We start from the raw sequence: 23,718 nt of genomic DNA, 5'->3' as shown, positions 1-23,718 counted from the left end.
CTAAATTGCCCGTAGGTGTGAATGTGAGAGTGATTGTTTGTCTATATATGTAGCCCTGCGACAGACTGGCAACCTGTCTAGGGTGTCCCCTGCCTTCGCCCGAGTCAGTTGGGATAGACTCCAGCACCCCCCGCGACCCTAGTGAGGATTAAGCGGTGTATAGATAATGGATGGATGGATAGGAATGTCTATTTGGTGTCTACAGCTTATAAATCCATTAATGATGGCTTATTTATGTCATTGTTTAATAATTACTCATTATTGTGCCCTTATTATAACATCATCTAGTAAATTAAACCATAGTCAAGGTGACTGGTAGACTGACTGCAGTGGTATTTATAGGTTGATTTTATGCCACATTTCCCATAAAGCCTGTTGCCAAAAGGATGTGGTCACATGTTACTCAGGTACCAAACCACCTGTGTTGATTTCATCTTTGGTATTCATTTGTCAACCCCTTATTTGCTCCTGCATGTAAGCTATTTTTGCATAAATGCGAGCAAAACAGTTAACTGTTTGCAGTGAAGCAGCAGCACCATCTTTATGGTAAGGTCATACAACAATCCTAACTGCGTCACATGTACAGTATGTGGTACAGAGATAGGTGAAAACTAGTAAGATCTAAATCTTAATGTAGAAACAATTCACTGATATTAATAGTTTTACTAAATTCTTGACTTTCTTCAACCAAACACTGTCAGTTGGAGATGCATGGTGTGTTTTTTCTTCATTGTTGACACGAAATGTTGTGTTCATATTCATGCCACTAAGCCATATTTGGTAAGCAGTTTGCTCACACTATTTTTGGTACTGTCATACAATTTCTACTTCCCCCCCAGAAATGTATGTTCTGTCTAGCAACAGTCTCACTTCATCTTTCGCAAACAACAGACTTCCTTTGTATTTCCTCTTTTAGAACATAATGAGACACACAAAGCTTTTCAAAAAGTAGAAATTCAATGATTTAGAAAATACTACTGCAGTTTTAGAAAGTAAATTCAACAATAGCCCACCTGTTTCTGCAATGCTTCTGCACTGCAAACTCCTGGTCCTCACTCAAAATCTACATTTAGAATGCAGGTAAAAATGTCAAGGAGATACATCACAACACAAACACAGTGCAGTTGCCAGACAATGTTTTTTTTTTTTTTTAAATTACCTTTGTGTCCCACATGCTTTTAAATTAGCAGACAGACTTGACAATAGGTCATTAATCACACCTCACCACACCTAAACTCCCCACAGACGCACAAACTGGATGTAATACCTCAGGTGCCATATTGTTTTTCTGACCTCAGTTCACTTCCGATTCAAAGCATCAGTTAAGACTCAAAGCTTTGACCCTGTCATTCTGAAAGCAGCTATCAGAGGTAGAAAGGCCACTGAGATCTTATTGAAGGATTCAAAATCTACTGCAGCTGATGATGAACAAAATATCGATCAAAACAACAGGAGTTGTTGAAATGGCGCATGATATAATTTGTTGTTAAAAGCACCACAACTTTTATCTCACAGCTTAATGAAGATTTTCATGCAAACTTATTCTTCACCGGTTTCCTTAATTCGCAGAAACCTCAGCAGGAGGTGTTCGGAAGTGTCAGCGGCTGGTTTGCCAGAGTTTGCAGGAAGTATCCTGCAGATTGTTTTGCAATTACAGGGAAGTGAGCCAGGACCGACTGAAAGTCAACTGTACAAACATGTTTTGGTGTTGCAGGATTGTTGCATGCAAGATGGAACAACCCTTTATTCAGCGGTTCAAACTTTAACAATTTTTAAAGAAAAAGAAACAAATTAATCTATGTGGCACCTGTTAGTTCATTTAAAATGTCTTTGTGACTTCAGTGCGTTGCATTTATCATATCAATTCTGTGGATGGCAGTTTTGCTCATGGCATGCAGCTTCCACAAGACATCTCATTCTCTCTGAATGCACAATAAGGAGGTGTGTTTTCCAGTTATGCAGTATTTTTTTTCACATTTTTAATTCTCTTTGCAGTGGCTCGACTGATGGTAACTGCTCCTGTTGGCTATACATACACTGCCACCTCTTGGTGTTTCTCTGTAGCTGCAGATAATATGTAGCAACTTTTGGTCCATTTTGTAGCTATTTATTTACCTGTCCAGCTAACTCTTAGTCAGGATAAGCCAGATTACACATCCATGTGTTGCAAAAATGGTGTAGGTAATCTTAAAACAAACAGCAAAGCTTCTAAAAAAATAAATAAATAAGACAAATGAACAAAAATAGTAAGAGATGATTAAAAAAAATACATAAAAACTTTCACAAACTGCATCCAACAGTTAACAGGGTTGCATCAGGCCTCTTTCTGAACAAACCATTCCCCGTTTCTCTCCCAGTACACTCATACACTACTGTTCAAAAGTTTGGGGTCACCCAGGGAATTTCATGTTTTCCATGAAAACTCATATTTTTATTCATGTGCTAACATAACTGCACAAGGGTTTTCTAATCATCAATTAGCCTTTCAACACAATTAGCTAACACAATGTAGCATTAGAACACAGGAGTGATGGTAGCTGGAAATGTTCCTCTGTACCTCTATGTAGATATTTTATTAAAAATCAGCCCTTTCCATATAGAATAGCCATTTACTACATTAACAATGTCTAGACTGGATTTCTGATTAATTTAATGTTACCTTCATTGGGGGAAAAAATGCTTTTCATTCAAGAATAAGGACCCCAAACTTTTGAAAGGTAGTGTACATATAGGGCAGGGGCTTGCTTTTCCAGATTAAACTGCCCAATCAGGACGCATCTATTATCCAATCATATTTGAGATCCCACCTACTCAGTTAGCCTGTAAAATAGCTTCTTCAGAGGCGTGGCCCCTCTTTAACCTCCAGGACAAGATGGCCATCACAAGAAATCAACTCAGGTGATTACTTCTGTAAACTTAATGTCTTTTTTCAACAGGCCGCTTACTTTAATCAGACAAGTAAACTTAAAATTTAAAAGTACTATTTTCTCTGTAGCACTAGACGAAATGAAGCAAACAGAAAAACAAAGTGCAGTGTGTTTAATGTCCACCTCTACACCAAAAGTTTGCATGTGGTCAGGTAGTGAACTTGTGCCAGCATGTGTCTTCACAATGTCTAATAATGTATCAAAGATATCTGCAAAATACAATCCCATGCACTTTAAATTCAGACTAGCAACTAGTTTTTGCTTGGAACCTCCTCGACACATTAACCTTACTGTGACAGTAACTATACTGTCCCTATCCCATTACTTGAATATGAGATTGTGTGACACGATGCAGATGAAAGTCTTATGTAGTTCTGGAATGCACAAAGTAAATTTACTTAAGTATTTCACTTAAGTACAATTCCAAGGCCTTCGTACTTAATTTGAGTATTTCCATCTTATGTAAATTTATTCTTTTAACTCTATTAAATCTGCCCAACAGTTACTTTTCAGGCCCTTGCTGTCCACTGAAAACCATGCATCTCCAAACGTGTACATCCTGTAAGATTTAAATAGGATATTGGGATTACTGCTGAAGCGCATCCCTGAATTGAATTTAACAGAGATATAACATTGAAAAAAACTTGCAAACCAACGGACTTCCAACAGCAGACTCTATGTAATATCCAAACAGAAATCCATGGAAATGAAACCACACAGCTTTACATTCAGGCTTAATTGGTCTTTCCTCTCCGGCAGTTTCGACTTCAGACGCTGTTCGGCGCTCTAGCACCATGTGGAGGATCCCTTCCTTCCCGGTAAAACACACCGGCAGCCCCTGAGTCTGTGAAACACCCCAGAAACTCAGCAGCATCCAGCATTTCAGCCCTGACACCGGAGCGCACAGGCACGCAGCGGTCCGCCGGAGCGCACTGACCGGGAAGCGGACGTGGGCGGGATGGACGCACCGAACCAGAGAACCGCAGGGGTCGTTGGGGTGGGAGAGGCAGGAGCTGGAGGCGTGAGGAGGGGCAGTAAACCGTCAGTTTCCATTTAATTCCTTCCTTTTACGCAGCGCGGAGAGGTACAGTAGTCCGCCGCCTGACTGTAATCGGCTCGCCGGGAGGAGCAGGGAAAGCCCTTCCCAGGCTGAGCCGGAATGAGGGAGGGAGAGTTTTAAGTAGGACAGGGACCGAGAGAGTTGAAAAGAGCGCTTTGTCATATTTGGAGCTTTTGTACTGCTGCTGGAGGCTTAAATGAACTGACTGATACGGACTCCAAAGGGCGACTCTCATTCAAGCTGCTGGAATTCCACTTGGCATCATGAGCGGACCAACAAATGGTGAGCAATGTGTGCGAGTCTGCCTGATCAATAACATAGTGTCCTGGGAGGGTTTAACGTGAAGTAGACATAAACAGCCCCTCACTGAGGTTATTGATCACTGACTCACTTATTGACTGTATTTCATCATGCATTAACTAGCTGTTTGTCAGTGGAGGTGATATTGTGTAGTGACAGCTGATAGGATTCAGCTGCACGATTGTCAGCAGTGTGGACGGACTGATGCAGATTTATGTGGTTTTGACAACAACCAGAGATTGATTTTATTCAGCAAATGTGCAAAATTATTCCTCCAATATTCATGTTTTTGTGGCAGAGTTCTTTTGAGAAAGAAATGGAGTGTGGGGCAGCTCCTCAGATATTTTGGAGAGAAGCGAAGAAGACAAAAGAGCACATCTTTGTGTGCCACACATATTAAAATGCCACAATGTCTAAACATAGAACCACAGAAAGCTTTTATTAATGTGAAACCACCAAATCCCAAAATCTATTTTCCAAAAAGTGGCTCTGCAGATATGACACCATCTCCTCCTAACAGCCACTCAGTTTTATTTCTCCCACCTCAGGGAGATATTTCACCTTATAAGGGCTCCACTGGGGCCAAACTGGTACAATTACATCCTTGCCGGTGTAGCAGAGGGACCTCGACTGGGGGGAGAAAAAAAAAGAGGATTATCTTTTGGCTGACTGGTTTGGTTCACACTATGACAGAGCTTATTGGTTTTTATCCGGCTGTTAACCCATGAGGCCAGAGGTCACGGTAAATATGTGATGCTGTCCGTCGGTGCAGAATAAATGTCTTATTTGACTCTGAAGCCATTTAAGGAAGGATTGAAGAAAATCAAAATCAAGTCAGTGTCATAAGTCTTATCTTTCTTGCTGTAGCAAAAATTATGAGGTGAAATCTTTAAAAAATCTGAGCAGATCCACCTCCTGACAGCAATCATCCCCTACAGTTTAGTGAAAATGACACAAAGCAGCATCAAAGAGACACAAAGTGTGACAACTGATGCACAGACGGAGTCAGAAAAGTTGATTCCTGACAAACGGACTTTTTGAAACTTGCTTCTTTATCAGCAGCTGTTTTGATGTCGTGAACTAGTGGGTCTCAAACTGAGGGTTAAGGCCTGTCATGGGGTCACAAGATAAATCTAATGGGTCACCAGACATTTGTTAGCTTTGTTTTTGAGATATTCTTTCATTTTCCTTCTTGTTTCTCAAGAGAATTGCTTGATAACTTTATCTGACTTGACAAATAAAAGAAAACCAGAAGAGTCAGCCTTGTTGAGCAATGGTTTCCAACGTAGGGGAAGGGACCCTGAATGGAGTCATAAGAAAAAAGCTTAGGGGTCACATTAAAATGAATTGGAAAAGCATCTTTTGGACATTTGTGGATTTTACGTATCAGCGATTGGAGCCTGTGATATTTAAAAGAAATGAAACAGAATGTGAAAAGAAGCAATTTTTGGGTTGGTGATTCCACTTTTGAGTGAAATTTAAAACATTGGAGGAGAAATTTTATTTTAAGGTGTTGCAGACATTGGACACACTGAAGGACATACATGTCCGATTCTTTCACCTTCATCAATTCCAGAAACGAGAACAGCATTTATTAATAATAACAAATGCACAAAAATATCACATAGATTCTCTCTGCCGCACACAGGTGGCTCAGATCTTTCTATGGCTGTTGTTCTAGTCCTTATGCTGCCATCTGGCCACGCAACCAATGCCAGCTTCTGTGATGCAAACACGCACAACACACACACATACTGGAAATGCACTTCACATTTTTGTCCCAGTTCTCCCCCTTTTTTTTTATCCTGAAAACATTTATCGATTCACAACTCTCTCTGTGTGTCTCTGTCCTGCTGTCATCAGCTTAACCTACCAGCATGTTACGTTCGCTGCGATTCCATAATACTCTTGGATGCAGCAGCATTAACGGTACAGTAATTGAATTGAGCAGAATACAGTAGGATTGTTGCTCAGTTTGCTGTGCAGCAGGTTGTACTGTACAGCTGACTGCTATAGGAAATCAAATTCAAATTGATCACTATCTGTCAGTGAAATCTATTCCTTTGTGTGTTATCCTACCATGACGGAGACTGAGCAGTAGATCCACATATTGTATGCATTTCAGGCAGTATGAAGAAAGAACTTGCTTTACTAAGAGGGATTTGACCAGTTTCATAAGCGAGGATGATAAAAGTTTAATCCCAAAAAGGCTCTTGTGCATCTAGTAGTGCGTCTGTCTGCCATGTTCGAGATCATTCAGAGATTTATTTGTACTCAATTTACCGTGCAATTCTTGGTTTGCTGCCTTCTGTGATTAACATAAACGAAACAAATACTGAATTAGTTAAAAAGAAAGTTAGATCTGCCTGATACAAACTGAAAAGAGAAGAAATTAGCAAAGTTCATTCATGCAAATCTGCAAAGAGTAATAGCTGTCAAAGCAAATTTGTACCATTGCAACAAGTTGGACAGTACACTTGAATGTGTAATGCGACCTCTGGGATGAGAGATGAAATGTCTTCAAGAACCTAAAAGAAAAGTCCAGTTGCTTTTGCTGAAACTTCACGAGTACATGACATGCATTTTCTTTCTTCTTGTCTATTTTTACTTTATGCTTATTTTTCGTGTTTGTGATGGTGGTAACTTTACTCTTTTTGCTGTAACAACCGAATTTCCCCTCATGGATTAATGAAGTAGGCTGCTTCTATTCTATTCTATTCTATTCTATTCTATTCTATTCTATTCTATGAGTGACAGTTTATAGCTGATGACAAAAATAAGATTCTCAAGTCCCCTTGCAGATTTTAAGCATAAGTCATTGTCTTCCTGTTTGTCTCTGCCTTATAGTGAATGGTTGTAAGTCTCATTGATCTTCCTGCATGATATTATGTAGGTCCACCCGGGACCATTACAACTGTGCTCTGAAATCTTTCTATCACAGCCAGCATTAAGGTTTTCAGCTGTTTCTGCCACAGTAACCCGCCTTCATTTCCCACTCGCATCAATGAGCCTTGGACACACCATGACCCTGTCACCAATTCACCAGTTTTCCTTCTTCCTGTCTTCCCACTGCATCAAGGAACATCCCACAAGATGTTCTGTTTTGGAGCTGCTCTGACCCACTCATGTAGATATCACTAGTTGGTCCCTGTTAGAATCGCTCAGATCCTTACATTTGTTCATTTTCCTGCTTCCAACGCTTCAAGGACTGACTTTTCACTTGCTGCCTAATATATCTCATCCTCTGACAGGTGTCACTGTAACAAGATAATCAATGTAATTCACTTCCCTTGTCAGTGGTTTTACCAGTGTGGCAGATTGGTTGTAGTTACCAAGTCAATCACAAGTGATTTTTTTGAAGTTCAGAGGAAAACAATATTTGAAAGTCATATTTAACTTGTGGATTTGTCTCTGCTTAATTTATAAGACAAACCTGAGACCTCTTTTCAAACTCTGTGCACATCAACACTTGTGTTTCGCTGCCACATGCTCCTGTAACAAGACTGATAAAAAGAAGGCATCAGACACCTTATCTGTTGGAGGCAGTTGCTGCATTTTGTTTTGTATCACACTTTGATCAGATCTTTGAATTCAGTTGAAAGAAAGACAACAGGAACGGCCTCAAAATGACAATAAGTGACATGCTTTTGATCCTTTCCTCTCTTCTCTCAGCAGTTCAGTACCAGTCAGGTCTTTATGGAGGAAACAACAACAGCAGCTCTCCGCTCTCCAGCCGTGGAAACTCGCCCATCGTGTGTGAGCGCTGTGGGGAGGTTTGTCGTGGGGAAGTGGTGCGAGTCAAGAACACGCACTTCCATGTTCACTGCTTCACTTGCCAAGGTAAGAAAAAAAGCTTCCATACATTCAGTATACATTAACACCTCCTCAAATGTGCATCTGCTTCCATTTCACACTCTCACGCACAGTTATTCACTTATTTGTCAGTCTTGGACTAATGCATGGGTTTCCACCCACATCAATTTGCATAATTAAATATTAAATAATTACCAGTACTCAGACAAGAAGGAACCAGCCCAATTGAATCACTGGTAGCTTCTCCTCGCTGAAATAGAAGCCGAAGTACGAGCAGAACAGGATCAAAGCCAATTACAAAGTGTATTATATAAGAAAAAAAGGGGGACACTCGAGCTAAGTCATTGGAAAACATTGCTGTCTCTAGAGAGGAAAGGTGAGGTGGGATATCTCTGCAGTGAACGGCAGGGGAAAGGTCTTTGATCTGTGAAACATTAGAAGGATTGCAGTTTGGTGTAATATCCCAGCATCCCCTGCAGCACAGTCATGGAAGTCAACTAAACACAGCGTTTTTTCTTGTTGTTTTCATGTTTGAAATCATTGACAGTTGCATATGAGCCACTGAGACACTTAAAAAGACACATTTAATTCTAAGGGAATATTTGAAAATGTTTGTAAATATCCATATTTGCTTTTTTGCTGAGGCTGATTTTACTCCCATGTCTATATGCTAAATATGAGCATAGTAAACCTAATGGTAAAAACAACATTTACGTGATGGAACTATTTGTTTCCTCGGAGCAGTAATTTCCTCGAGTCTTCACTGGTTGCCTGGAAACCAAACAGCGCTGACAGTTATCCAGGACGTCACTTGCTCAGCCAAGAAACAGTTCAAATACACTGACATTTTCCTATAAAACCACAAATTGGCTCTTTTACATCACTGTTTGCCAAACAAGGTCTCCATCCTCCTGGCATCCAAGCTGTGGCACTATTTGAGACGGTTGGAGCATCCATCTACTAACACAAACAAAAACAAGCACACACTGAGTTGTGGAGAGCCAAAGGGAGGTACTACGAAGCAAGTTTGACAAAGCCAGGCTTTCTTTGCATTAGCCGGTTTAACGAAACCTAAAGAAACAATAGGCATCATGATAGTGGTTCTAACTTGATTTGTTAACTCAGGATTTCATCATCAGGCCATGTATGTGCTCTTATGACAGGTTATTTGACTCTTCCTCCACACAAAATAAACTGATCATGCATCTCCTACTTCAGTCAAGAGGAACAGACTGCTGTAATAGAGAACTGTGAAGACTGAGAATTTATTACAGTAGAAAGCGCTCTCACTGTAAATAATGCTGGAGAGAAATGCTGGTAGAAAATTGTTCATGGTGTAAGTTAATGTATTTATTTCCCCATTCAATGCACTCTCAATGCAGACAAGTGCTTCTAATGTGACAGCTGCACATTAGAGATCTTAAACTGTAAACTTCATACACTTAACTTGACTCTCTCTGTCCTCTCACATCAACAAGGCATTTTTATCCACACAACTGTCGCTCACTGAATATTTTCTCTTTTTTCCTACCATTCTCTGTAAATCCTAGAGAAGGTTGTGCACGATAATCCTACTAGATCAGCAGTTTCTGAAATACTCAGACTAGTCTGTCTGGCACCAACAACCATGCCACGTTCAAAATCACTTAAATCCCCTTTGTCTTGACCACATCTACATGCCTAAATGCACTGAGTTGCTGCCATGTGATTGGCTGATTAGCTAATGTGCCTAATAAAGTGGCCGGTGAGTGTATGCGTGAGGACTTGGTTGAGCGTGTCTTTGCTGCATGTGTGTCTTTGCATGGTTGAGCTCCACCAGTGAGCAGGTGGGACAGAACGCACTAATAGAGGTCTGGAGTCAGCAGCCAGCTTAGCAGTGCAGTCAGCAGCTTTTCCAGCCCGTCGTCAGACTCCAACCAGCCAACCTCCTTTCCCGGGCCGAGACCCACACAGTCTCAGAGCGAGCCGCAAGACAACACAGTTTCCTCTGTTTGATCTGCCAGTAGCAACGCCTCAGTGCTCTCAGTCACAAAGCACCAAAGAGGAGGATTTCTTTTCCAATTTTTTCATGAAATGACATATTTTAACTCACGCTACATGCTCGCTGGAGATCTTAAAAATAACCTGAGTTAAAATAACCCCTTTACTTATTTGTTCAGTTGAATAATTGATGGTGGAATTGACTCATTGTTTTCTCAATCGAAGCACTCATTCCCACCAAAAGGACACCAGCCAGATTTATCGACGGAAGTGTTCTCTCTTTGATATTAAAGTATTTGTTATTATAGACAGTTGATCTTGCAGAGTCAGCTTAATGACTTTTAGCTAATGGACTGAGGAGACATCAGCTGATGAAGTGGACAAGAATCAAATCAGCGGCTTTTAGTACACAGACGTCTCTGTTTCTTTTTTTTCTCTCCGCTGCTCATTATCTCTTCCTCCTCTGTCCTCCTCCTCTCCGATGCTCTCTTGTGTCACGTTCTTTGTTTGTAGCTGTGAATGTCAGAGAGTTACAGTGCAGCTTTGTTTGGTAAACAGCGTAATCGTCTGTTAGTGTGGCTACTCTGGATCGAAGAGGGGTTTTTTTGGCACAAGAAAAGGAGAGGAGATTTGGGGTAAATGAGAAATGGAAAGAGATAAGCAGCCCCCGTGTGTTTGTGTGCGATTCGAGATGTTTCGTTGGATAGTGTAGTGATATTGTAGTAAGGTGGTGTGGATTAAAATGTATATTCCTGTTTTTATGTGGCACAGACAGAATTGTGTTTGATACATGAGCTTCGTTCTCCTGATTCTGTTGAAATATGTTTAAACCTGGGGGATGAAACTGTTAAAGGCAAGTTAATTTTAAGTTATTTCTACCTTAATTATCAGACTGAAATGCTAGTGCTACTGGGAAGTTGTGGAATTTCGGTGAAAATATATCAGCAAGTACTGATGTGATGTGAAAGTTGGTGGAGGTGTTCATGTTCCCTTCAAGATGAATTGTAAAAACTTTTAACTTTTCAATTAGGGCTATGAAAATGTCATGATTTGTTTGTTGCTTTGATTTGTGACCAAATTAATTAAAAACTAATGTACTTCTGTATGTCAGTATTGATATACTTGATGATATGATACTTTCTACAGAATCATTTAAGAAACAGTTTATGGTTCGAATGACACAACAGAAAGTTTTTTGTGTTTATTTATTTCTCAGTTAAAGCAGGGATAGACAATATTATTTTTGGCATCATTAGGTAAAAATTGCTCTATAACCTTTGAGCATATTCTGATTCAGCTAGTCTTAGAAGAATCTCCACTTCTGCACCTCATCCTGAAAATCTAGCTTGTGACAGGGGATTTTAGCCAATCACAGGTGAGATAGTATAAAGAGCAGCAAAGTCCACAGTGACCACACAAAATGACATTGCAGTGGGTGAAGCAGGTAACTTTTCACATGGAAGAGGAGGGTTCAAAATCAGTGTGAAGCTTCACTATCTCTATATGTTTGCTCATCTGGTATATGAAGCTTAGAACAGAGAGGGAGGAGCTGCAGGAGAAGGACTGTATTTACAAATCTTGGCTTCTATTTCCTGCCTGTGTTTCAGCCGACCCTGGCTTTAATCCAGCAGCTGGGTATTAACCCACTGAACTCCAAGCAGTTTCTGGGTGTTTTCCCTTCTGTCACATTTTTACTCACTGTGGGCTCATGTCTGACTGCAATATAAAGTCCTGCACCTCTATGGAAACAGCACAACGATGGCTAAAAGTAGAGGGAACTCAAAAATGTCTTGTGTGCAGTGTATTAAAGTGATGGTGCCATAAATCATATAATAAAATTAAAGTTGGATTTCTTTAAAACAACTGGAAAAAAAAAAAACTTGGAAGCAGCACATACAACACTTTTCCTAATGCCCACAAGTGTTGCAAATACAGTTAAAAAAAAAAAGAATTGTGACTTTACATAATGAAGAAATTCAGTAATTACATTTTTAATAGGTTTCCGTACTTGTCTTTTATCTGTTTTGTGAAAACACAGCCTCCTAGAAGTCCTAGATTTTTTGTCATCTTCTCTGTTGTGCCATATATTGCAGTATTCATTATTTTTACGTAAACTGATATTGAAAATGGTTTACTTTTTGACATCTCAAAAAAGACAGGTAGAATAAAGTAATTTTAATGAATATCGTGCTTTTAAGATTAGATTTGGTAATTTTTTCATTGGAACTGCATCTCACACATAATTAAGTCAAGAAAAAAATGAAAATCTGATGATTTTTACAGTTTTTGGCTGATAAATTGTGTCATTTTCAATTTTTTTTTCAATAGTAACATACCTTTCACACTCACCAGCAGGTTTTTGGTTTCAGAGAATTAAAGGGAACGATGCCATGATGTAAATGTAGTATCATCATATCACTTGGCTTTTTCATAACTAAACTAAGTAACTAAAATACCAGTCTCCATCTGTTTTGACAAGTAATGCACCCCGTTGGACATTTAGAATCTAAACTTTCAATTTTTATTTGTGAAAATTAAGCCCGTGGAGTGTACACCAGTGTTTACAACAAGGCTGAGCATTCACAAGCATGGAGAAAAAAAGCCTGCAAATATCATCTTTCTGTTCTCATAAAATACGGAACCAGTTCATAAACTTGCCCTCATTTTAAAATGAATGATGACAGCTTTTGGAATATTGGCTCCGCGTCCTGCTGGTTATGCAAATATATAGTCGTAACTTATCAATATGAATGACAAATGTTAATACTTGGCTGTTAAGAATCCCACTCTCTAACAGTGTTGCCAAAAATCCATGTTGGGGCACACATTTCTGCCCCATACTGTTCACACGAACCACTCCATGAGTTAGACTTCCTCCCCCGTCACCATCTCTTTGATCCATCCTAATCACACTCATGCAAATGCAGAGGAGCCACAGCAAAGGAAATCCATCCTGTGTTGATGATGCAAATGGATGAGGGACGGCAGTGACAGGACGGCAGATGTGTGCTGGATGGACAGATCGATAGCCTCATTGATACCTCCCCTGGGTCCCCCCGTCTCATCCCCTACATCCTCATCCCTTCACTCTGCTGTCTGCTTCCCTTTCTCCTCACATATGATGCTCTTTCTCTGTTCTGCTTCCTCTAATCTCTCCCTTGACTCCCATCTTGCCTTTCTTTGCTTTATACCACGTCTCGTCTCAGCCATGTGTCTAAAATAATCCTCTCTGTTGCCCTCTCTTCCTCTCCCTTTTTTTTTTTAATACTAGAACATTTAACCATCAGCTGTGACCTTACAGCGTCTCTTTTGTAAAGAATTAATTCAATCATTACTGGAAAAAACAGGACAAATCCCCCAGATCCTCTTGATTTTCTCTGCGTATGGAAACATTTTGCAGGATTAATTGTGGAGTCTCTCCTCTAAGGTGCTGAAGAACAGGCAGCCACTCATTTATGTGGTACAGCTGCAGGTGCTTCACCTTCTCAAAAGAATTTAAAACAGATTTATACGATTCTCCCTACATAGTCAAGCGTGCTGCAAAGCCTGACCCACTTTGTAATGAAACAAGTTTGTGTTTCAGAAATGAAGCGCACCAGAGCGAGATTGTATGTATGTTATCAGTATTACTGTACGCTCTGCCATTCAGACAGTCACGGATGGCCTGCCTCTTTCTTCAGAAGAGACTTCAAGGACAAACTGTGAAGCGTTAACCGCTGTATCAGCTTTACTTTGCAGCACTGTTTTCTGCGTGTCCTTGCATGAGCGTTTGCACAGGAGGTCGGGCTGCTGGTGTTCTGCTTCGTTCCTGTGCGTGTTTGTACTTTATTCTTTTATCTGTAACTAAAAGCTAAATCTCAAGGATGAGACGCTCAACATGAGCATCATCAGGCCTCCAGGAGTTGCTCTTTCTCACATCCATCTTCATTATATCCCTTCTCCTTAAATCTATTTTTCCTTTGCCTCTTCCTTTCATCGCCTCGACCTTTCGCTTCTGGCAGCAAACAAAGAAATCATTAACTGCTGTCTTTCTGCCAATACTGTGTGTTTGTGCATATCTGTGTCCAGAGACTCTTCATTCTAATAGGCTACAAATCACTGTTAACACATGTAGAAGAAAAGTATTTGAATGCTTCAGTGCCTCTGACGAACTGCAGCTGAACTTGCCCCTGATGAGTTTAGGGGAGAAAAAGTAGGAGGCTGGTGATGAATAAAAGTGGTGGTGCAGCGAAGGAAGAGGGGAATAAAGTTAGGATAAAAGGTAGCATAAGTTTATTTATTCATTTCTATTTATTTTATTTATTTGTGCCCTGAAAATGAATTTGTTTTCTTTCCCTTCATTTTGGTCGATAGCAGCAGAGATGTTACAACACCAGAAATAATTCCATTAAAATTCCATGCTTCTTGGTACTAGACACACACAAACATTTTGAAAGACTTAGCATAATAACGTCAGCCTCCACATGTTTTGAGCACCACCCAATTCATTATGAACCATCGCTACATAGGCATGAACAAGATAAGCTCTTAGCTTTTGTGCAGATACAGCTGTTGCAACTCACAAACAGTATCTATCCATCCATCCATTATCTATACACCACTTAATCCTCATTAAGGTCATGGGGGGCTGGAGCCTATTCCAGCTGACTTAGGACGAAGTCTATCGCAGGGCTCCACATACATCACAAACCATATATCACAGAAAATAAATATAATAAACAGCTTTCTCGACTTAAAGCAGCTGTGACATCTGACATGTTGAATGTAAAACTGAGTTAACTGTCTCTGAGGTGCTTGGATAAGTTTCTCTGTAAATGCTCTGTAGCACCATTTGCATGCTGGCTTCTGGTTGACTAAGTTTTCCTGATCGTCTGACTCAAATGCAAAATACCTCCACGTGACATGACCTGATGTTGCGTCTTTACTACCTACAGCATCATTTATCTATGATACTATAGAAAAACATCATGTTTTGACAAATTTGCCACCGACTTGGCATCAAAATCTTGTTTCTTGTGACATTCCTATATTGCAGTAGAAATATTTAACTAGACCTGAGACTTTAATGTGATGATTTCGATTTATTAATTCCAGAAAAAAAAGTTAGTTACATTTTTTTTAATTGCATCCCACCGCTACTTTTAACATATAATGACTATGAAATATGTCAATGCACAAATCTTTGTGGCTAATATCTTTAAATACAAACTGCCTTTGCGTATTGCTTCTGCACTTTCAGATTCCAACACCTTCATCCTCTATCTACAAATGGACCTGCAAAAAGTGTCGGGCAGTTCATGTTATGATCTCTATGCCTGAAAACTCTGTTTTCTATTTCTTGCAACACCGCTGATGCTTGATGAAAGCTGTTGTATAGGATTTCTGACATTTCAAAGTTATGAAAAACACTTTTTGGAGCCTCTCTGGATGATTTCCTCACCCTGCAGCTCCCAAACCTTTTTTTGTCATGCCCTTCTTCGGCAAAAATAGTTTAAATAGAGTTAACTGCAGGGGTATATTTGAAGTAAACTCAAGCAAGCAAGAGGAAGAAAGGCTTGAAGTCTGGGATAACCCTGTTGGTTGTAGGTCGTCACTGACCGTTACTCCCTCTGCTACTATCAAATGTTCTGCAGAAACAGTCACCAGTGGAGTTAATTCACTTAGATCAATTGTGCCAACTTTGCATCGACTAGATTTACTAGTAATAGACAGACGTAAGCTAAATAAAAACAGGTTTAAGAAAATGAAACACATTTTTGATGATGATCACTGATGATGTGGATTTTCTTTTTACTGAGCAACCTACTAGTTGATTAATCACCGCTGTGCTCAATGGGACTGAATCACTGTGTGTGGGACTCTGCCGTCTCTGATCTGCCAGGTTTTATTTAGCTCCTGGAAGAAGTGCTCAGTGCTGAATCAGCACACAGAACACAAGCTGAATGTAGAAAAGCTTCAGTTTGGGACAACAGGTGGGGTCAGGGGAGGCCACGGTGAGGTCACACGGGGTCTGGTTGGTCAGTCGACAACGGAGGCATCCGACAAGACTTTGAGCCGTTTGAGCATTAAGCTTCCGTCAGCAAGTTCAAGTGGCAGCGGGAAGATTTGCCCCGACTGTCCACGAAAGAGTAAAATGTCATGTGACAGGGAGAAAGTAATGGATGGTAGCAGGCAGGCACATCTTCCTTTATATGCTGCGAGTCCCTCCGCTGTGACATTTTCTTCTTCTATTATAATTACACTGTAAATGTGTCAAATAAAATTTTTAGTTTAATAGAATTATTTATGCTCAGGCACAGGCTTGTATACTAGGAGACTATGTAATACAGACAGACCTTTCTGTGGTAGTGTCTGTGGGAACGACTACACAACAACCAGTGACGTTTTGGGATAAATCACTTTCCAGAAGTAAATCCTGTAAACAGCATGTGACGAGCTTTACTAATAACCTGTCATTAGGAGCAGTGTTTTAGTTCTGACACCTGAAATGGGTTATTATCTGTCTAGAGCTCTTTTCAGACATCGGATACGGAACAATCATAAATCTGTTAAAGTGGCTGCATTCTGTCATTCAGACATTTTTATGTTCCTCACAGCTTCATTCCATTGAGCGATATGTAATTTATATGAGCAAACAAAAACTCAACCTAAACTAATAGCAAACCTATCTACATTCAAGTAACCAATAGCCTAATTTTTGTAAGGATTTCCTAAATACTGCAATTTCTGTCCATGTGTGATGATGACCTGTACCTGCTACTTTGGAGGTTCAAACCCTACTGTTTCTTCAGCGTTTCCATCCTCCATATCTACCAAGAGGTGTTTCCTCATTGAACCAATTCTTCCTCATCCTCTCTGTGTTCCAGTAACAATTCTACAGTCATATTAATCTCACCACTGCCAGCAATTGTTGCAAGAAGGGTAGGTAGCCTTGCTAGGCATGTGGAGAACAAACATCACACTGGCAAAAAAAACGTGCCAGAAGGTAGGCAGCTGTTAACATTCCATTTAAACAAACAGAAAATCTCCAAAAGAAAAAGGAAAAATCACAAGAAAAAAACCCTTCCATTAGTTAGCAGTTCTTCCTTCTAAACAACCCATTCCCCCGTTTCTCTCCCAGTACACTCAACTTTTAAAATTTAATATAATTTTGAGCACAAACTGATGTTTTTTGTGCTCTCTGGGATATTTTTGGACCGAAAATGTTGCTGAAATGTGGAAAAAGCTTTCTCAACTCAAAGCATTACGGCATGCAGTTCAGACTGATGTTGAAAGTGATACAGAAATGTTATTAGATCCGACCCAGTAAAGATTATCAGTACAGCTTCTACAGCAAAGCTACCAGAGTGCTCATTCAGACATGAAACAGGCACGTTCAGATGTGTATCTGTATGTATTATATGTCGAGATTTGCCAGGTAGCATTTAACACAACGTATAACTGAACCTTATTGTAATGTGGACCATGAATGCCTTTAGAACATTTCCTGACAATCTTTCTCTTACTAAGATATTTCAGTCTGGTGGTGGTGGATAAACAGACTAGATTTATAAAAAGAACAATAAAAAAAATGTAAAAACTTACCAGGGAGTAACAGCATATTTTAAACTTTCATTCTAATGTTTCTTGATAATCTTGCTTCTTAAAACATTAAAGGTCCCAGATGGTGAGAGTCCAGTTTATTGCTTTTTGTAGTTGTTATACACTTTTAGGTGTAAAACAAAAGCTGTTAAGATATAAAGGCATTTACTTCTGCCATTTGTACAAATATCCAAAAAACGGGTTAGTGTCCCAGGTTTATGAGAAGCAAGTAAGAAATTCACCTAGGTGATATGAAATACCAAACTAACCAGTAGTCCTACAGCTCAGACGGTATGTTCTCCCTGAAGGAGGTGGGAACAGCAGCAGCTTGTTGGTTTTCAGAGCAGAACAGCTCGTTTAGAGCAGTCCTTAAACAAGTTGCTATACAGTCATAGAAAAATGAACCATCGTTGCAGAATTTTGACAGGCTGAAAGACACGCTGTGGGGACATGTGACGCTTTGATAAATTTGCTCAAAAGGGGGAACAATATGGGACCTTTAAAGGGGGATTAGCCAGTATAAATACTCATGTATGGATCTTATTGGATGAGGATAGTTTTGGGAAATGGCTGTGATTTGAAATCCAAATATACCAAAGTTCCCTCCAGAGAGGCCAAGTCTCAACAGCTCCCTCTCTTCCCTGTTTGCCTCCACTTCTTAATAGCTTTTCATTTGGACAGTGATGAATGCGTGAACGCTATCAGCAGGGTGAGAAACGATGAGATGTCCATCCTCAAGTGTGTGTCCGTGGGAAGAAAGAGCTTCTTTATTTGTGTGTATGTTTGTTTAAACCAACTCTGGTGAACTTGCATACAAAAAAACCCAAAAAACAATGGTTGACTTATTGGACATGATCAGTATTGTCCTCAGCAACATGTGTGTTGTGTTGACATACAGTATGTGAGTATACACAATGATGTGTGTTACAATAGCTGTAATTCTGCCTCTGAAAAGCCTCAGTCTCAGGCAGACTGATAAAGGTCAGGCTGACATTTTAAAGTTGTGCGACAGCAGCTTTGCCACAGAAGAGACAGAGAAAAACAAAAATATACACAGTACAATGTTCTTGTATTTGAGATGATGTCCTAGTTTCCATTTCCTGTAAGAAAAAGTTTCCTATAGCATCTCCCAACTAACTAAACAGTGAGAATATGACACAGTTGAAACATAATGATAAAGATGAGCATCATATCTGTGCTGGGAAGTCACATCCTCGGGTTTAGCCTTCAACACTGCAAGAAGAGGTTCAGATCTTTGCCATGCTGGTAAAAACTTTGAACTAACAGTTTGAATACAGTCATAAGTGTGTAGGAGGTGCATCTTTTTTGAGGATTCTTCTGCAGAAATTCAGCAAAAACATGAGAAAGAAGAGGTGACACATTACAGAATCACCCTGATATCAAGTTTAGAATGAATCAAAATTAAAGGATTTGCGTCTCAGCAGGCTTTAGAAAAACTTAGCAGCTATGTCTTTTCAGTTCTTAGAAGTTGATCAGACAGCTGCAGCAGATTCACATCACAGCTGCTCGTCTTCACAGAGCAAGAAAGTGGAAAACATAACCCCAAATCTCACATCTTAATGAGGATTTTTTTTCTTGTCTAATAAGCCATTTTAAAAACACGACTGCTCATTTACGAAGCACCAAATAGTTATGAATGACCCACCTCTTACATCACCCTGGACAGGTTCTGCTTTCTGTCCCCAGAATCACAAACTAAACATCGCAGCATTCAGCTGAAATTCCCAGCACACTTATATCTGCTCCAACCGTCAGTTCTTTTAACTTGAAAACCTTGAAACTTTTCTGTTTGTCACATTTTTTATTTCATCAAATGCATTCATATCTCATACTGCGTTGTAGCTGCATAGTGCTTTTATTCTGTCTCATTTTAGCTCATTTTTGTGTTCCGTCTTCTTCTAAATGTTCAAATCTCGTGTTTCCTTTGTACGTTATCCTGAGGTCTTATACTAAAGTCACCTCCCATTGATTCCATGAAACAGCCTCCCTGTAGTGTTTACAGTTATTGCTCTTTTTATAGTCAGAGGATATAGTGTAACTGCAGGCTTTACAGTGATAAAATGCACAGTGAGCAGCAATATTATTTAAATATGTTATATTCACCATTACAAGGTGATAACTTTGAAAGCAAACTGTTTCATTTAAGCCTTTCGAACCACTTTTGTTTAAATAAAAGCCAACTACTTCATGTGTTTGGCTTCAGGCTTACATCAAGAAAGCTCTTGTAAATGCTGCTTCACTGTGCTTATATCTTCTTCAGCTTTACTACACACTGTCTCTCTCTCTCTCTCCCTCACTCTGTCTGATCCACTTAACACGCTGGCTCGGATCAGATCAGATCCATTCACTCCGCTGGGTTTAAAGCCATTAGCTTAATTAGAGCCCAGACGTTCAATTCACTGTCAGATAGCTTGATCCGCTGGCTGCCTTTCAGATGTCTAACCTACGGTCTACACAGGTTGTATTATGTGGTGTTTACCTCCTTTCACTGCTCTGCTATGCTGCAGATTGTCGCAGTGAGAGCCATGTGCAGACTTGTGTGGAGCTGAATGGGCGCTGTGAAATAATGTTCCTTGTGCTTAATCCACTAAATGGCACGTGAGGTTGTAAATACAGTAAAACGCAGTTGATGGGAGGTGAGGGACGAAGCGTTCGCTGCCTGCTGGAGCAAATCATCCTCTAGCTCCTTTCTAAAGTGCCTAACCAAGCGGTTGAGCAGAGGCCTCCTCACCTTCAGCACAACTGGACCAGAAGCAATCATTTGGCTGAGAGACTTTGCATTTGTTAAATAAGAGCCATACATCATTCTGTCAGTGCATATAGTAAACACAGTGTGCATGCCTGTGCGCACTCACGTGTCTCTTCTCCTGTCACACAACAGCACCTCCATAAATACATATAAATGTATTTAACGTGGACTGAGAAAGCTGTTATGTGCCGTGTACTGTATGTTTTCACATACACTGCTGTGCCAAAGCTAAAGGCACTATTAGTAAAGTGAGGATGCTTTAAAATATAGTGAATGAATCTCTAAGCTTCATACAAAGTCAAATATTTCAATATTTTTTGCCTTTAAAGTAGGGATTGGCTGATGTGTTTTTTTTTTCCCCGACACTGCTGATTGTTGGTGATAAAGAAAGCTCAATAACTGATATCTGGAGCAAATATACATTGCATGTAATGTTTCAACAGCATGTGATTGCACAGAATGTTTGATTCATAACGAGGCTTTTTTATTAATAAGGATGACTATAACTGAATATGTAAAACAGGAATATGAGTGATTAAATTAGGACGCTCTTGACTGAGACTGATTAGTTTGTCTCCTGCAGTTACATCTGTTGTTCTTCTCTATTTCCTTAATCTTTCACTATTCTATCACTTTCATTGTCTGTTAAGGTCCAGATCTTAAAGCATTATTAGTTACTGATTTCCAGACTCTGTTTCATCTAATCTGTGGCTGCCTTCTGACTTCACCATTAGCCAAAGAAGCTAATTCCCTGGTTTGTGGCTATAGCTTGTGTTTTTTATTTAGTTTTTCTGCTTCAGAGACATTTCTGAGACCACAGACAAAGAGAGGAGGTTGCATCTGACCTTAAGTAGCGTATTTAATTGGTCAATAATCTGTAAATAAAAATACAGACACCAATAATCTGACCATCTTTATTTTAAAGCAATTCTAAGCAACTTGAAGAAGTTGCTACAGTTCAGTGGATTTAAGCTTCATCAATGTCTTCCGTTTCTTTATGTAATCCCTGACTGACATGATGATGTTGAGATCAGGGGCTCTGAGGGGTTCACACCATCTGTTGCAAGATTCCTCCTAAGTATAGTTCTGTAGGACTCTGGTTGTTTAGGATCATGCTGCTGAATTAATCTAAATCAGATCTGATGCCTCTCCGATACTGTTACACAATGAATGAGGATGTAAACATGCGTGGTGGCAAAATATTTGACTATATATACATACAGTATATTCTCATATGGACAGTCAACCATAACACACTGTATAAATTAAGATTAGACTGGTCTAATCCCTGAAACCAGATTAGAGTATTAGCTTTTAGAGGTCGAAAGGACAACAGATTGTACTCTACAAATCCATTCCCGTAAACAGAACACACACACACACAAAATACTGACCATGTTTACTATGACTGTGGCTGCCCGCAAAGCAGAAGGTGAAACCTTTAGATAAGTGGATTAACACTGGTGTTTGTGTCAAAGCCAGCTGACATTTAGAGGTTCTTAATTACAGCAGCAGCTTGTGGAATATCATAAACACTGACTGTATATTACACACATTAAATGACTTTGCGTTTAAACTCCTTATGTGACACCCCTACATCTCGTTGTTGCAGTAATCATGTGAGTCGTGAGGAAAGAGTTTCTACAGTGTGGTTATTCTGTGTTTGGTCAGTCTGCCTGTGTTTCAGAGAAATTACGTTGTTTCTGTCTCTGTCCATTCAGTTTGCAGCTGTGACTTGGTGCACTCGGGTTTCTTCCACCACTCTGGCGAATACATCTGTACAGAGGACTACCAGCGGCTCTATGGCACCCAGTGTGACAGCTGTGATCAGTACATCACTGGGGAGGTTGTATCTGCTCTGGGGAGGACGTACCACCCACACTGCTTTGTCTGCAGCATCTGCAAGTAAGATGAGTGTTTGTGTGCAAACCAGCTTGTTGTACAGCAGCAGGTGAAGTGGAATCTAAGTCACAAATCGTCGGCCGGAGTCTAAGACTTGACCGTGTACAAATGTTAAAGATCTTCAAAAAATTACCAAGAGAGGTCAGCATTTGGAGGCAGCAGGATTTATTGTCGACAAAAGATCCAGGAGTAGTTCTTAGCAGTGATTAGCAACAAAAGAAAAGCCAGAGATACTGAGCTGTGCATCGTCTTTGCTGTAAGAGTTGGTCATTTTTCCACGCCTATAGGGCGTATGATAGGAGGGACAGTTTTGACATCATTATACTTTACTCTATTGGTCACATCATGACATCAGGTTATCATATTTTCACCCCTTGATCACTCCCTGCAGAGGACATGTGCATTAGGTTATTTATCTTTACTGCATATTGCTGCTGTAACATGGAAAATTTCCCCTGACATGGGGAGTAATACAGGCTTATCTTATCTTATGGTCATGTTTTACAGAGAACATGTTCAGCCTTTGCCCTATTATGTTGAGACGGATTTCATGCATATTATACCTTTATGTATTGTTATATTTCTGATATACCTCTTTTAAAAGTGATATTGCTTCAAGTTTTCACCATTATGTTTTGAATACATCACATATCATTTTCTAAAAAGCATGTATCTTCACATCAAAGCTACAGGTTATACTTTGTCAACTTTGAGCTGTGTGTGCGTGTGTCTTCCACAGACACACTATACCATCAAAACATCAGTCATTACTAGAATATTTGTCATTATGTATTTTATGCGTATGTTTTAACTCTGGTCTTCAGTGTTGTAGTATTTGCCATAATTATATCACCTTTTACTTTTAGCATATTGCACCCAAAAAATATTACACTACACAGGTAAATGGACAAAGCTGTAAACTCATGCAGATAACCAGTAAAATCATCAGAAGCTGCAAAGAAGTAAAGACAGCCATTGTCCAACTAAACCTAATTTCATTTTTCAAATCTAAAATGTGCATGGACAGTGTTGGCAGTAATACTCATAGGTGTAAAGGACTTAAATTACTGCTCGTTGTTTACATGCAACATTTCAACCTTTGTTTAGAGCCCCACTGTTTGTGTGAAGTCCTCAGGGATCCTCCTGGTGCTGCTTCGCCTGTAACTTGTGTCTTTAAAAGCACCGGCAACAAATGGGATTCTCAGAGAGCAACACAAACTCTGGATTAATGACTTTGCAAGTCTGCTCACATACCACAGGTGGCCCATTACAGTTAAAATGTAATGTACAAGAACTTCCTGTCAGTGAATTCCCGTGTTTGCTTTCTCACTTTCACTGAGTCTTCATAAAGACTCCTGCAGGATCTTGACAGAAGCCGTCTGTGC

At 39.8% G+C, this 23,718-nt stretch overlaps 1 protein-coding gene across 10 annotated transcripts in view; it reads left to right on the top strand.

Annotated features, from left to right (window-relative positions):
• Window positions 1–23,718, top strand: part of LOC111567431 (actin-binding LIM protein 3-like) — a 95,162-nt gene that overhangs the window by 36,019 nt on the left and 35,425 nt on the right. For 7 of the 10 annotated variants that reach the window (XR_008603908.1, XR_008603916.1, XR_008603915.1 and 4 more), the window contains 3 exons: window positions 3,687–4,269; window positions 7,960–8,127; window positions 22,153–22,336. Coding sequence is in view for 1 of the 10 variants with exons in the window: in XM_035947382.2 (XP_035803275.2) it covers window positions 4,251–4,269; window positions 7,963–8,127; window positions 22,153–22,336 (368 nt within the window). In the remaining 9 variants the exon portion in view is untranslated. Of the gene's footprint in view, window positions 1–2,831; window positions 2,899–3,686; window positions 4,270–7,959; window positions 8,128–22,152; window positions 22,337–23,718 lie in introns of those variants that run through there. The other 3 variants (XR_008603911.1, XM_035947382.2, XR_008603909.1) reach the window with 2 other exon arrangements.

Source organism: Amphiprion ocellaris, chromosome 14 (genome assembly GCF_022539595.1).
Source record: "Amphiprion ocellaris isolate individual 3 ecotype Okinawa chromosome 14, ASM2253959v1, whole genome shotgun sequence".
NCBI lineage: Eukaryota > Metazoa > Chordata > Actinopteri > Pomacentridae > Amphiprion > Amphiprion ocellaris.
This window is presented reverse-complemented; position numbering and strand designations above follow the sequence as displayed.